Source organism: Hipposideros armiger, unplaced genomic scaffold (assembly GCF_001890085.2).
Source record: "Hipposideros armiger isolate ML-2016 unplaced genomic scaffold, ASM189008v1 scaffold_220, whole genome shotgun sequence".
NCBI classification, from domain to species: Eukaryota; Metazoa; Chordata; class Mammalia; order Chiroptera; family Hipposideridae; genus Hipposideros; species Hipposideros armiger.
In genome coordinates, this window is record NW_017731570.1 from 101,399 (window position 1) to 117,966 (window position 16,568).

The following is a 16,568-nucleotide window of genomic DNA, read 5'->3' on the forward strand; positions in this document are numbered from 1 at the left end:
GTGTGTGTGTGTGTGTGTGTGTGTGTGCGCGTGTAGGGCTCGGTTGGTCCACCTGGGTGTGATGCCCAACCACATGCAGGATGGGAGAGTTTAGCTGCCAAGAGAACCTTGTGCGTGGAAGGGTTGAGGAGGATTTCCCTAAAAGAAGGGAGTGATATCTGCAAAAGAAGAAAAGAAAGATGCAGGGCAATTTTTTTAAATGTTCCCCTGCATTGTACCATTCATAACTATTCTTAAGTATAAAACAAGTGGATGAAACTGCAGTGCAACAGGGAACTTATTCCTGATGCCGATAAGCTGACTTTGAGGAAGAATTCTGTCTGAATCTGTCACATAACCTCTGACAGATATCAGTAAATGCCAGATGTTTTTACTTTGGTTCAGGCTAGTCCTGAAAAAGATAGCTCCTCTGTGATGAGACCCAGTGTGCCTACCCCAACCAGCCCTCTATCTGCCTTATTAGCTTTTCTGTCTTCCCTGATGGACTTGGGGTTCCTTGGGGTAAGACCTATGTCTCATTGTTAGTTGTCTTCCAGAACATGGCATGGAACTTGGCACACAGCTGATGCTCAAGGAATGTTTATCAAAGAAACCAATGAATAATAATGACTAGGCCCAGCAGCAAAAAACCACAAATGTGCTGTCACCCTGTCTGGGGCCACACCTGAAAGCTGCCTGCATTGCCAACTAGTGTCATCAGCAGGAAAGTAATCGAGCGTTAGGAGTAGAAACTTGGCATCACGGTGTGTACCTCACACGTGAATCTAAATGCATATTCATATGAGCACACATGCATGATTAACTTGGGAAGCTAACAGGAAGCAGTCAATCTGTTGAGCAAGTTTGTGTTTTATAAACCAGGTGTTCGGTATTATTATTCATCATTTCCTTTGATACCAGAATGGTCCCCATTATGTAGCATAGGAAATGAAGGAAATGGCATAATATACAGGTATTATACAACAGAGCACCACAACCAAGCATTTTGGAGGCCTGTTCAAAGCCTGGACGAGTGTAATTGAATGGTAGTTCATTTTAGGATTCCTACTTGGACTTAAGTTAATGGGATTTTGCCCAGATGGACCATGGTGACCACCCCCCCTCACCTCCCATTCCTATCCTTTAGAAAATGAATGTTGACTCTACGTCTGCGTTTTTCTTGGAAGCAACATGTATGAATCATAAGCAGCTCTTGCCTCAGCAGCTGCTACAGGTTAAGGGGCCACAGAAAAGCAGGGACCCCCTAGCGTTTAGGGACAGAGTGTGTCTGGCTGTGGTTGGCTGCATAACTTCTGCTTGGTGGTCTGGAAAAAAACTTTTGCCATTGGCTGCTATTTCCTATGGCAGGAGTACAAAATGCCTTTCAATCATAAAGTACTTACAGTGCAAATTAACTTTCAAATTGATGTTCCTTCTCCATGAAGTGTTTAAGGTTCGCTTCAGACCTGTGGAAACTGGGAAAGATGGAGCTGGTGGGTGCAGAGGGCATCTTTATGTTGTGTAAGTGTGATTTCCAGGGTCCTGCCAGCCCTCGTGGCCACAGCGGCCACACTGATGAGCTTATACAGCAGGTTAGGGTTCTGGCCAAGCTGGTCCAAATCTGGCCCAGAGCTGCCCCTAGGAGAGCAGGTGAGCTCACAGCATAGTAGCTAGACTGAGCTCACTGCATTTCCTCTGTTTACCTGGGGCTTGTTACAAATGAATGGTTTCAGTACAAATGCAATATTAGGGGGATTTTTTTTTTTTTAGTTAATGATGCAGTAATTACATTTGGAATTAGCCCCTGAATGGAGTTGTCAGTATATTCCGGCTTAATATTTGGAAGTTAGTTTCTCATGAGCTTATGTTTGTGCCAGATTAATGACCAACGATTTATAGTTTATTTTCACTGGTTATGAGAAAAAAGCTACATTTCTTATTGTCAATCATATGTTTTGATTTCATTCTTGATACATGTTGGCATTACTTGGAATTTTGATTTGAGTTGTAAAGTGGCAGTTGCCCAGGGTTATGGATCAACTCAAATCCGTTTTCTTTATAGCATTAAAAATTACATAAGGAGTCAGAATATGGGAACACTTTTGATTCTGAGAGAGATGTTTACCGTGGATTTGTTCTGCCTTTGAAAATGGCCTTGCATGCCCTCAGTGGAAGCCATGTTTTAGGAAGATGTTGGAACCCTGTTTTCACACACTGGTTGGCCTGGTTCTGGGCAATAAAAACTATCAGCATCATCTCATAGTTAATTTTATTTAATTATTAATTTTATGATAAAGTATTTTTGTTGTTGTTGTTGTTTTTACTTATTCTAACATACAAATTAGGCTGTCCCAAATAATAGATTACATAATTGCCATGTGTTAGTGAGGGTTCTCCAGAGAAATAGAACCATAGGAGATACATATGTATATATTTTTTCTATATTGTTTTCTGTGCATATTTGTTGAGAGAGAGAGAGAGAGAGGGAGAGAGGAAGAGAGAGAAATTTTAAGGAATTACCACACAGAATCATGGGGGCTGACACGTCTGAAATCTGTAGGGCAGGCTGGAAATACAGGAAAAGTCGATGTTGCAGTGTTCAGCCTGAAGGCATTCTGGAAGCAGAATTCCTTCTTCCTTAGGACATCTGTGTTTTCTCTTAAGACCTTGAACTGACTGAATAAGACACCCACATTGTGGAAGGGACATGGAGGGTAATCCGCTTTATCAGAGTCTACAGATTGAAATGTTCATCACATCTAGAAAATTGTTAGAAAGTCTACATTAACATCCAGACTGGTGTTTGAGCAAACAGCTCAGTACCATGGCCAGGTCAAGTTGACACATGAAATTAACCATGGCACCATGAATCCTCAGTTCTTGAGGGACCATGAGACTTTTGCCTCATCTTGCATATTTATCAGGGGGCAATATAGGCCCATCTTGATGTGGATGTAAAACTAATAAAAACATGGCCCCTCTATTCCTGTTACACATTTTTCCCAACTACTACAAGCTTCTCTTTAGCTATCATAATGATTGATGGTGGAAAAGATTACTCTATAATGGTGCTTCTCAAGTTTTGATATGCATACTAATTATTAAAATAAAGATTTGATTCAGAGAGCCTGGAGTGGGGCTTGGGATTATGCATTTCTAATGCACTCAAGTGCTGCTATTCCATGTTCCACATTATGAGTAGTGAGGCCCAATAGCTCGAAGAATCTACTGGAAGAACAAGAATGATGGAAGATGGACTGAGTTTAATGACCTTTTCTCAAGAGGCCAGCCCATCCATGGGGACTTCAGTCCATGAGGCATCTAGATTTTAGGATCCTCTCTTTATAATGCCTCTGCCCAAGAAGATGGAGGGAGCAGCACCTGATTTTGCTGTGGAATTAAAGCAATGGAGAAGTGCCTAAACATCAGAAAACTCTCTAGACTGAAGGCAGTGGATTCCCCTTCACAGATTGCTTCCCATACATTTCAGTGGGCTGTGTAAACAGGAAGTATCCCTCTCCCACCAGACTTGCCATGCCAGTTTTGTTTCCTAACAGCAGTGCCACATGCCTTGATTTTACTTTGGACTCTGCTACTTACTAGCCATGTGACCTTGAAGTCAGGGAAAGGAAACTAGCATCCTTTGAGCACCTTCTTCTGCCAGGTACCATGCTGGGCAGTTTCACATTTTATCATCACGGCAACAATGCTGGGGAATTACTGGGATTATTTTATCTGAGGACATGGAGGCTTAGCTCACGCAGGTAATAAAGATTCAAAGCTGAGAATTAGGACCAGGTTTGTCTTGGACCAAAGCCTACTGTGGTCTAGAAGCCTGTTTCCCCATTTGTTATTGAGGTTGAGTAGGGGTTCCTGCCCATCTCCCAACACTGTGTGAAAAGCAGACATGATGGTGGGTCTCAATTCATTTGTATGCAACTCAAATGGTTACAGCAATGTATTGTATGCTATATTTCAAGGGTTGTTCTTCCATGAGAAATATTTAGCTTCTTTGCAGTGATTTTAGGGATTGGATGATCAAGTTATTTTTGTATTTTTGTGTTGTTTGTTTTTCATCTGGGACTGGCATGAAAACATCTGTAGAGGTCCAAAAAAGCCTTGACTCAACTCTATTGAGGAGAATAAATGTTTCCAGACTCCACTGTTTTCAGCAGGGCAACTCAGAAGACCACTTACACTCGTGCTTTCTGATCCTTGATTTTCAGATTAAGGAGAAGCATTAACAGTGCACATATTGAACATAAATGTCTGCAGAGTAAAATTATAAAATTAATCTGTGTTAATAAAATAAAATGAATTCACTAAGATCCAACAAGGCTTTATTTGAAGCTACATGGCTGAATGTAGTGACCGTATTAGCTGGAGTGACTGATGACGACTGACTTTGTTTCCCCAGCCAGGGGCTGGGATCCTCATCTGCAAATCAGGGTGAAGGGACATTGCAATTTCTCCTAGGCTAAAGTCTCGAGTGGGCACTGGTCCATCCCCAGCAACCCCTGGTGAGGAAAGGATAAGACTGTCGGGGGCACGGCCTCCCACCCTATGGTTTCTAGATCGTTCTCAGGTAACTGGCTTTTCTCTCTCCATCCAGCTTGCCGATGATCAGGGCCTTGTCCTGATGACCACTGTCGCCATGCCTGTGTTTAGTAAGCAGAACGAAACCGTGAGTACAGTGGCTGTGCTTCTTGCTTGATGCTTAGGAGGGCAGTTTTCTGAGACCCCCTTCTGACTCAAGCCCTGGTGACCTTTATTTATTTATTTTAAGGATAGAAGGTATATACTTTTTCCCCATGTTTAATCCTTCTGTTAGAATCATGAAATCAAGCGCAGATGAGAGGAATTCAAGCAGGCATCGTTTTACAATGTGCATCACTTTTCCAGAATTTGTGTGTTCAATGACCAGAGGAAGGAAAACCACAAAGAGAATCCTTGATTATGGTGGACAGCTGTTCTGTGATTTATAGTTAACAGCTTTGTGTTAGCTTCCTAAGGCTGTGGGAACAAAGTGCCACAGACAAGGTGGCTTAAAACAATAGAAGTGTGTTCTTACAATTCTGGTGGCTAGAAGTCCAAGATCAAGGGGTCGGCAGGGCCGTGCCTCCTCTGAAGGTTCTAGGGAAGAGTCCTTCCCTGCTTCTCCATGGCCTCAGACTTCCCTTGGCTCCTGGCAGCCCAACTCCCATCTTTGCCTCAGTCTTCACATGGCCTTCTTCTCTCATGTGTTTCTATCCTCTCCTCTTCTTAGAAGGATATCCGTCATTGGATATAGGGCCCATCCTAAATCCAGGATGATTTCACCTCGAGATCCTTAACTCATTACACCCGCAAAGGCCCTGTTTCCAGACACGGTCACATTCAGAGAGGTTCTGGGTGGACTTGATGTAGGGAAAACAATGGACAGTAGCAATTTGTGTCTTCTTCTGGAAGGCGTTTCTGATATCGGAAAATTTCAGCACATCACGTTGACCTTGGAATCTGGGACCCTAGAGGCCTATTTCTTCCCCTTAGTTCTTGGTTTCAACTGGCTGCTAAAAATGTTAGGATTATTTTCTTCTTTCTCTGGCTATTTAGTCTCTCTCTCCTGGGCACCAGATGGCAGTGTAAATTGAGAAAGCAGTTAACACACTATAAGTCTTTCCTGTAGAAAGCTTCCATAAGAGAAACTGATTAATGATCGCAGTCCTCAGCTGCTGAAACTTTAGTGCTTCTGCACATCAATTCTTTATTTTCAGCAGACAGAAGAGAACGAGTGTGTCTTGGTATGGGTGTGTTTAGATTGTAGTTGTTAATGTTTGGCCTGAGAAGCTACCATTATTCTCTAGTAATATTTTTTGGGGGGGTGGGGAGCGTGAGGGGGGAATAGAAGAGGGCTTCTCTAGGAGATCTGGGTTAATCCTCAGCCTGTGTTCATTTGGAGAAGGCATCAGACAGTGATCTGTGGTATGTGGCTTCTCACAAGGTTCTATTTTTTTTTCTACCAAATTAGCTTACTATTGTTTTGTTCAATATTTGTTGTCAACAGAGATCGAAGGGCATTCTTCTGGGCGTGGTTGGCACAGATGTCCCAGTGAAAGAGCTTCTGAAGACCATCCCCAAATACAAGGTACTACATCACTTATTTAATAGTCAAGGGCCAAATTTCACAACCTGCCACACACAACCTGCCATAGTGATGATAAAAATACAAAGTAAGGGGCGCTTCTGTCCTTTTACTCTCTTTCTGGCAGGCTTTTTTTTTTTTTTTTAGAACAGTAACAGTCTGTGAAGATCTGAGTAGCTCTGTGCAGGTCTACACAGGTCTAAGCTCTCTGATGGTCTTCTAAGCCAGTCCTGACTCACCCCCGTCTGAGGACCTTCTAAAATCTCTTACCTCTTAGCAGAAACCCAATGAGGCACAAAGAAAAATGGTTTCTGACTCCATTGAATAAGTACTCCCTCTATCTTGAAAGGTGATGAGGTATAAATTAATGTTTCTTTCTTAATGCTAAATTAAAATCCATGTAACTAAGAGAATTATAAGTTTGTGTTTTTGTTAGGTTTTGTTGTTTTTTGTTTATTGTTTTTCATTTTTTTTTAATTCTGAACCTAATTGAAGGGGTGAAGTAGGCAATTTTGTAACAAAGAAGATAGAGCAACTATCTATCTTCAAAGATCTACAAAGCAGTGCTAGGCAACTGCTTTGTGGGTTTAGAACAACATACGGGGCCTTGAATGTGACCTGCAGCCTCCAGATACCCACACGGAATGCTGGACCTTTCTCATCCCAGGTTCAGGCACCTGTGGGCTTCATCTCCACTGGACCTTTGCTAACCTAGAATGCCCAAAAAAATGATGGGTGAACAGAATGACTAGGCAACCGCATGCTGGGATCCTCTGCCATCTTTAAAAATGTTTTTTTTTTCAGATTGGGGGGTATCACTCTGTGAGGAGTGTAAATGTCTAACTATTACATTGCTTTGTACACCTGAAAATAACAAAAATAAAATAAAAATGGGGTTTTCTAAGAATTTTGAAATGCATAGAGAAAGGCTTATGCTACAAGGTCATGTACATTAGGCAGGGTTCTTAAGTTTGATGACAAGGATAGGCCTACCTTTTGACAGAGGGTTGGAATAAGAACAAGGGAGTGGATTAGCCCGTCACCAGGCATCACAGCAAAGTCTTGTCCAAGCAAGTCAGCAGAATGGATGGCTGCAGCCAAAGTAAGCAGGTCACCCTCAGGGGTTGGATGCAAAATGAGAGGTGCAGAAAATGGCTGTTTCTAAAATCACCATTTTGCAGTACGAGACAGGGTGCCTCATGGTACACAATTAGCAGATAGCATTTGCTAGTACCTGACGCCGTGCAGAGTGCATTACCCACATCACATTAGCAAAGCTTCCTCAGATGAGTGCAGTGCTGTTGTATTCATTCTACTCCTCAAGAAACTCACGTTCATAGGGAGTGTGCTCACAGAGCTCAGGGCCACATGAGTAGGAAGTGGTGAGTGTGCTTTGAGCTAGGTCCATGTAAGTCCTAGACCGATGTGCTTAGAACAGACATAAGCCATTCACACACCACTCCGTAATTTGTTGCCATATTCATATACCATCTGTACCATTATTTACTTAATACTTCATTTGTAAATCAGCTCAAAACTTTCTTCACTTCAGTAGATTTTAATAGGAAACATCACAGCACCATTGAAAAAGAAAAACCAATGTGATTTGCCATTATAAAGGATAATTGTAAAAAAAAATCATAAAACTAACAACATTAAATGATTGCTTGATAATCTGAGGGTCTGAATTTGAAGTCTGTTCTCTTTTTTTAAGGTAGTATTAAAGGCAAGTGTAAAAGGTATATTAAATGGAAACTTTCTTTTTGATAGAATTGGAAGGGTAGAAGACATTTTAAAAGGGCTGACTCTCACTAAGTGAGAGTAAGTTTAATACCAGGCCCATATGCCACCTAAAGTTATCTTGCTCTACACTCTGTTTTTCCTAAGAAATCAAAACAGTCCTGGAGAAGATGATGCAGGGCTGAGGAGTGAGGACCATGGGGGGTTGTTCATCCTGAGGCAGTGGGTACCCATGCCTTCTGGGGCTCCCCTGAGCTTTGGGCATCAGTGCCATCACCAGCATCCATAAGCCCATGCTGCACCCCCACCTGGCAGCCCAGGCATCTCAGAGTCCCCAGAGGGTTTGACTTTACCCAGTGCTTCCTGTCTGGTCCAAAAGTCACCTTCATAACAAAGAAAAAAAAATGAACTCTAAGCTAAAATCAGGTGTCTAGGCTCATAAAAGGTGGCCTCCTTAGCAAAAAAAAAAACCTCTCCTGCTTGGGTTTACTGAGGTGACAAAGACCTTCTTTCTATTGCCACCCGGGGCCCTGCCATCCAATCTTGTCCACCTCCAAGGATTTCACAGTTGGGGATACGTTTCCAGAGGCCCAATAGAACATATGGTTGATCCAAACCCACATCATCAAGTGCTGGGAACTGTGTAGCTGCCCAGAGACTGAAAGCGTAAGGGAAGATGGAGGGATGTGAGTTCCCTAAAAAAAGTGGACTTCATTTCATTCAAACTCCCAGACCTACATGCCCAGAATTGCTGGCTTACTGTTTAAGGAAGGGTATCCCACCTTTACAGAATGATTCCAAACAATTCTTAAGCCTCTTATTTCATATGAGAAGATGTAGAAACCTAAGTACAGGGTCTCCACTTAATATATGCCCAATAATTCAAGAAAGTATGAACATAATACGAAACTGATAACTAATTACCCTGTGGGTCTATTTCTCAAGGTTTCCTCTACCTGACAAGGTGCTAAAATCTCCATCGCATTATTGTATTTAATAATAGGTAGATGCTGCCATTACACCCATTTTACAGCTAAAGAAACTGAGGCTCAGAAAGTTTAACTATCTCCCCAAGTCTCACAGCAGGCAAGCCATGATTTTAGCTGCTATTTATTACTCTAAAACCATTATGAACAATAAATGACAGTCATAATCATAATCATAGTTGAAATGATAGTTAAAATATTAACAATAACACTAATAGTTAAAACAAAATAAAACAATAAAACATTTATTGAACTTTTTACTGTGTGTTTGGTATGGTAAAAGTGCTTTACATGCACTATTCCCTTTGAATCCTTATTATACTCCCACGAAGTAGGTATAACTTGGCCCCATTTTTAGTTGAGGAAACTTGAAATAACTTTCTCAATGTAACTCATGTAGTAAAAGATGAATGAAACACAGTGTAACAAGAGACTAGAGGAAGATCGGCTACAGAAATTTAACCAGCCATGCCTGAAATGCAGGCATTTCTGTTGTATGCTTTCCCGAGGGTCAGGCTGGGAAGAAGAGACACAGGTACAACACATGTAAACCCCAGTCATTCTTTCTCTGGTTCCCACAGCACGCCTTGGGAAAAGGTGTGCCTGTCAGCCAGGGTCAGCCATGGCGGAACAGGTCTCCCTCCTCCAGGAGACAAGAGCTCCCGGGAGGAGAGTGGGGATCACACCTTTCCCTCCTGATTAACACCTTGTAAAGATGAGTCAGCTCTTGGCTCTTGGGGTTTTCCCAGAAGATAGAATTCTTTCTTTTCCCTTAGCTTCATAGATTTTCCCACAAGCAATCAGACTTCCTGTAATTTTTATTAAGAATTCCAGACACCCAAGCAATAATTTCCAGACACCACAGCCTCTGTTAAGGTAACAAACCATTTTATAATTGGGTTCACTTCATTAGCCCAAAGCCCCTGCAGTTGGAAGGGAAGCACCCTCCTTCCCGGCTGTTGGACCATGAGACTCCTGGTCTCTGAGAGACCGTGCTCCAGGATAGAGGCCCCTCTGGCAGCCCTGAGTGCTGGAACGCCCCGTGTCCGATCTGTTCTCCATTACTCCATGGGACGGCACATTAGAATGGACAGGAAGACTGGCTCTATTGCAGATGAAATAAAAATTAGAGATTTCATCAGGATATTGATTTGTGGCCAAAAGCAAATGTTGGACATTGTCATGTTAGAAGCTTTTGGTTTTCTGAGAGATTCATCCGCAGAGTGTGTTTTCAGATTTGCTCAGAGTTTCTTTTCTTCCATCTATATTAAGTTATATCCATATGTCACCAACCAAACAACAAAAAATTCTGATGTCATTTTCTCAGATTGTTCTCTCAGGAAGGATTTTAACCAGATAGTTTCTGAACATCGGGAAGACTTTCTCGGGTACAGCTTGAGAAGGACTGGCTATGCACCTGCCATAGTAAATCAGCTGCTCCTTTTCGGCTCCTTTTTGATACTTACTATAGTTCAGACTTTAAAGATGAATTAGATAATATTTGGGTAAAGTGAAGAATGTCTTAAATAAACACAGACCTTATCCGGAGCACCTGTCATTTGCTAGACATGACACTAGGGACGATAGAAGTCAAAGATCAGTAAAATGGTCCCTTCCCCACAAAGCCCGTTCTCATGGGGGGAGGCACTGCCTTATCTAGAACAAGGCAGGCGAAGGAAAGGCAGCCAACTGGGCTGAGAGGTAGGAAAGGTAGGTGAGGCATTTTCATGCATAGCAGTGAAGGTAGTCATGGGAGAATACTCAGGGTTTTAGGAAACATGGAATGGAAAGGAGGAAGCAAGGGAAGGGTCAGTAGAGCCTTTTTGTAGGCGATGGACCTGAGGCTGTGCTTACAGCATGGGCGAGGATTACCTAGGGGGAGATGGGAAGGAGTGGTGCTCTAGGCAGCGAGTGCTGTGTGAGTGAAGGTCTTAGTGGGAGAGAAAACTGTAGGGGGTTGTTGCTGCCATGTTCCCTGAGAGGTAATGAGTGGAAGGAGGTGGGGCTGGGTACCCAGGTAGGGGCCAAGCCCCAGGAACACGTGATGAACAGGCCCATGGATTTTATCTTACACATGAAAGAAATCTTTAGTGGATTTTACACAGGGGAGCTATAGAGCCAGTGTTATCTTTGACTTTGATCAGTCTGGAGGATGACTTTGATGGGGCCAAGCTTTGAGGTAGGAAGAGCAGTTAGGACCATTGTGGAAATCTATTACATTAAACCTACATGGATGGTAGGGTGGGAAGCAGCGTTGAATCTGAGTAATTTCTGGAAGAAAAGTTAGTGATTACTTGGATCAAGAAGTTGGGGATGAAAGAAAGAAACAAGTCTAAGGATGCTGCTGCTATGTCTAACTTGGGAGCGTGGGCAGGTGGTGGTGCCACCAACAAAGGAGAAGAGCAGGAAGATCAGTGCTGAGGCGAGGAGCCGCCATGATGGACCGGGTGAGTCTGAGAGCCTGAGGGATGCCCAGGTGGAGATGACTGACATAGTTGGGTACTTGGATCTGCCACTGAGGGTTCAGGCCAAGGCTGGAACACAGACCTGGAGATTGGCAGCATCCAGGTACTTGCTAAAGTTTACTGGGGGAGACAAAGCTCCTATGAGAATCCTATGAAAAGGAGCAAACCCAGGCATATGGGGTCTGGAAGCTGAAGGAATAAAGAGTGTAAAGGAAGAGGCGGCAGTTGGTAATACAACTGGGAGGGTGCAAGAGAGAGCTTTCTGTAGGGTTTGGTAATTAGGAGGCCATTGGCAACTGTAGAGAAAGGTGTTCTGCTGGCATCTTGGCAGGTGGAGAGCAAGGGCAGACTCTAGTAGGCTGAGGCATAACTGGGCAACAAGGAAGCAGAAATGGCATTTAAACAATGAGCACAGGACATTGGGTGGGAAGGTCAGCTTAGCCTCTGCGTTTCCAGGGGAGGAAGCAGAGAGTTTAGGTTAGCCTTAAAGGATCTGCATTCGGTTCAATTTTTTTTATTGTTTCCCTGCTTCCTCCTGTTCCTCTTTCTCATCCCGCCCCCCCCCCCGCTTTCCTCCATCCCAACCACCTCTCCACATATTTTTAACCACATGGCATGACCTTGGCTATCAGGGAACTTATGATGGGGAGACAGGCATTAAATAATCAAAGGCATTGACTGATTCCTTAATTACTTATAATCTAACTCAGAAATAATTGATTATTATCATTTTGATAAATGCTATTCAGGAAAAGTAAAGGGCCTTAAGGGAGCGTATACGAGGAACCCTACCTTCTTTTCAGCATTGATTCCCATAAGCAAACCAAGAACTGAAGGAATGTACATTAAAAGGCACTGACTATATTAACTGACTGCAAAATATCAATTGGTCTAATTTGCAGTTCAAATTTCCAATCAAATACCACTTTTTGCCTTGAATGGAGAAAGTCACACTCTCCAAGTCCTTTTTGACCCCTCCAGTTTATATTAGACTGGGACACAGTAATGGTAATTAATGCAGTGTTGACTGTGTCTGACATTTTTCCAAGAGACAAGATGAAAGAGACGATATACATCTCAAAGGAGAGGAAATCTCTGGTTTATCTTTCACAGCATAATGAAATATACTTTTATCATTAGAGTCAAGTAGAATCTTATTAAAACTTGCCGTGCAAGGTAACTCTGGGAGAAAATGTCGGGTTGCCCTTGACTACCACCTGCATATTTGCTTTGTGTAATGCAAGGGAAACTTTTAATTGTCGGTGTTCAATTCTCTGAAGTTAATTTCACATCACCCTGAAGTTAAGCTAAGAAGCAGACAGGGTCATTCTTGGTTTGTAAACTCTGTTATCTGGATCATATAATAGTATCATATTCAAGAATGTGAATTTTAAAGAAATGTAACAGTGAGGGCTCAGAACTATGAAATAACTTGTCAGAAAAAAAATAGAGGAATTTTTTTTCTTCTCCCCTTTCACTGCTCTGGCAAAAGTGGGTTACATTTTCTTTCTTCAGAGAGAGAGAAAGAGAGAGAGAGAGAGAGAGAGAGAGAGAGAGAGAGAGAGAGAGAGAGATCAGTATGAGTTTTATGCCAGAGGCCATTTTAATACATGAATGATTTGTAGGTAAATTTATTGTAGCCAATGGGTGCAGTCAACTGTGTAATAGAAATATTGTCAAAAAGCCGGGATTATTATTTAAATAAGTGCAGTGTTAAATTTGATTACATACTTTTTAAAGCTAATAAAACATTTCATTGCTCTCAAAGTATTTCCCATAGTCCCATTTAGTCAGAAAACATAAATTAAGTGAGGTTCTGCATAGAAAATTACCCAGGCTTTGTGTCGATGGAAGTATGCATGGAAAAGCTTGGCAGCCTCACAATTTAAAGAGGAAAGGATATAAAAGGGGTTGGCAGGCTCCTATATAGGCTGGGGGGAGGGACACTCTTATCCTTGAAGAATTATAAAAAATGACTGCCTAGGAGAGTGCAGGCTTGACATGGCTCCTATGGGTGTGGAATTGTAGGGAGTCTGGGTGTGAAGCAAAGTGAGGCCCCGCAGCAAAGTGAGGCCCCCCTCTCCTCATGACAGGTAGAGAGAAGACACTGAGGTTGATAAAACTCTGTTCACTTGGACACAGCATCTTTCCAGAAACATTAGCTGCTTTTTTTTACTATTATTAATGTAATTGTTTTTGTTTTAAATAAATCACAGTAAGGCCTTTGGGTGCCAACATGGGGATGTGACATTTTAAATTGTGCTATTTGCTGAGCTTAGACTGTGACAGGTCTTCATTTCCACCAAATGTCAAGGATCAGCGCCTTGCATTCATTTTAATGAAATATTGTGCTGATAAGGGTTATGAATGCCAAGTTTAAGCTGTAAATTACTAAATGTCGGGCTGCTTTATGCTTTGTGAATTCACCAGGGAGCAAGCTAATGAAGGTTTCTTTCTCACTTCCTCTTACAGTTAGGGATTCACGGTTATGCCTTTGCGATCACAAATAATGGATATATCCTGACGCACCCAGAGCTCAGGCCACTGGTAAGAGGAATACTTATTTCTGTGTTTTTCCTTTTATGGCTTTGAAAAATTTTCTTCAGTTCTACAGTGGTGACACTTTGTAGCATTTTTCGCCTTAAATATTCAATTCATAATATTGTGTCTTAAAGGTTGTTTTAATAGTTTATAACTAGAATTTTGACACATCATGCATAAATAGTGTTGGATAAATATATTTAATGTCATGATTTTGTATATAAATTCATATATAGCTATAGGCATGTATTTATTTATTTCACATCTGCCAGTAGATGGAATTTTTTTTTTAACTCTAGACAGCTTGAAGCATATAATAATGGGTACCTTTGTATAACAAACGGTCTCTCACACCCCAGCCCAAGACCGAGTTATTGCAAGTCACATTTGATACGACAAATTAGACCCAGGATCCCTGGAAATTCATTACAATGGGATTTGCCCCCAAAGTACATTGCCTAAGCCCAGTGCCTCCCGTGTTGAAGGGCTTCAACAGTAGCTTTTTGGTTTCATTGAAACAGTTGAGAGTGTCTCCTTTTCCTGCCTGAACCATAGCCAGTAGCACTGTTTGGTGACCTGATGTGTCAAGCACGTTCTTTCAGCATCATTTGCACTTTCTCTGAAATGCGTGGGATCCGGCCACATCTAGAACAGCCCGTGGTATCATTGTCCAGCCTGGTCCTTGGGGAGAGGCTGAGCTCCATGTTGAGGAGAATACCAGAGGCAGCCGCGCTCATTGGGTAGGAGGCCCTGGTCCACTCACAGCGTCTCCTGTGGATGCTGGAAGGGCATTGGAGTGACTGCCATGGGTTTGGATTACTTTCAGTTTGTGTGTGTTTAGATAATTTGAAAGAAGATATAAAGGTATAAAAAATAATACAGTAAATTCTGCTTTGGAGAGTGAAGAAAGTGTAGGTTGTTTCCTGTAGCAATCCACACACACAGAGACATATTCACACATACCCATCCACCCATAAGCTTTTTTCTCTTTCATCAAGATTGCGAAATCTTGGGCCTGCTATGCAAATGTTTATTGGCGAAGCATTGTGGGAACCAGTTTGCGTCTCGCTTGAATCATTGTTTAGAAAAAGTTCATGTTTGAGCTCCATCATCATCCAACTTTGCTCTAATCGCCCTGGTATTACTGGAGTCATGGCCACATCTCATGTGGGTCCCATATGCACACTTTAAGATGGGAATTATGGTAATATTTGATTTCAACAATCCTTTTTTTTATCAGAAAAGGATTGGGCTAACTAGTTAGCTAATTCCAAATGTAACTCAGAATTATTGAAAAGTCTGATAGAAAAAAGCTACTGACTTTTTAAAGATATTTGAGTCTAAAAACATATATAAGTCTAAAAGCTTGGCACTTGACCCATTTCCAAGCCACTCCTTTGGGGTTGTCTGTTGGGAGTGGTGGGAGTTACATGTTTGGTGTGGCTGAATCAGGGCTCCTAGTGCTTATTTATTCCAAGTTGGAGTGGAACAGAGTAAATGAAACAATCAAACCTGGATCTTCTGCCAGTGAGTGAATTAGCTTCCTATTTATCAGCTTTTAAAGAAGGAATGAAATGGAACCAGATGTCAGAAGTCACCAAGGTACTTTCCCTCTCTGTGCTGCGGTGGAAATGAGCTGCTCCCAACTCCCAACGTCTTTCTCCTTTTTCTATATCTTCTGGTCGTGCAGCAAATGGTCTGTGTGCACACAGTCCATCGGATGCACTTTCCAGAGCTATAGCCACTGAGAGGGTAGCTGAAAGCCTCTTAGAAAAGCAGCCCAACTGGTCCACACCGATCGTCTCCTACCAGTGCAAATACTCACAGACATGTCATTTCTGTGCTTCTCACTGTTGAATCATTGTACTGAATGATTTCACCAAAAGTGGTAGCCAAGGTCAAGTTCCCATAAATGAAATGGCAAATGCTCCATATCTCACCTGTGAGAACCCAAACCAAATGAACCATTTTGCAGTTGATCTGTGATAAGAACATAAGGAATGGCCAGGCCATTTATCTGTCTCTGACCTTAAGGCCATAGGTCTTTAGAAGAGGCTTGTGGTGATGCCCACCATGGAGGATTTCATGAACTAACCCATCTGAATGTGATCAGTAAGTGGATGTTGACTCTGCCTTGAGTTTTATATTTTCCTCCTGGGAAAAAGGCAGCAGTGACATAGAAGGAACTCAACTTCAGAACACACGGTTGCCCTTGACTCCTAGTTCTGCCACATCCCAGCTGTGTGACTTTGGGCAAGTCACACAGCCTCTCTAAGCATCATATTCGCTTGTAATCCTGCCTTAACTATAAATCACAGCTTGGTTGTCAGAGTAAATGAGATAATGCCAACAAAGAGCCTTGTGTGACAAAGCAGTCCCCAGGACATGGTGCAGACAGTGGTGGTTAACCCAGCACCCTGGTTGTGTTGTATTAGCTCTATTGATCTGAGCTCAGCCGCTCTAAAGGTTCGGAGGACATGGTAGAGGATGCTTAGGGAGGAGCTAAATAACACTATTTGATTATTCACTTGGTTTAGATTATTATAATAAATATTGTTGAGGGATTGTACATACACACACACACACACACACACACACACGAATGAACAGACACAGAGTCCTTGGACTCATGCAATCCTAATTTCATTCAGTCTTCCATCAACTTAGTCTGTGAAATCTTGGCTCAATCTCTCTCTCTCTCTCTCTGTCTCTCTCTCTCTCTGTCTCTCTCTCTCT

The 16,568-nt window shown here is 42.2% G+C and overlaps 1 protein-coding gene across 1 annotated transcript in view; it reads left to right on the forward strand.

Annotated features, from left to right (window-relative positions):
- The window catches only part of LOC109389079 (voltage-dependent calcium channel subunit alpha-2/delta-3), a gene marked incomplete at its 5' end in the record, with an annotated part of 298,701 nt that overhangs the window by 74,408 nt on the left and 207,725 nt on the right, over positions 1–16,568 (forward strand). Inside the window, 3 exons of the mRNA XM_019654329.1 lie at positions 4,592–4,663; positions 6,023–6,103; positions 13,764–13,838. Of these exons, the coding sequence (XP_019509874.1) occupies positions 4,592–4,663; positions 6,023–6,103; positions 13,764–13,838 (228 nt within the window). The remainder of the gene's footprint in view (positions 1–4,591; positions 4,664–6,022; positions 6,104–13,763; positions 13,839–16,568) is intronic.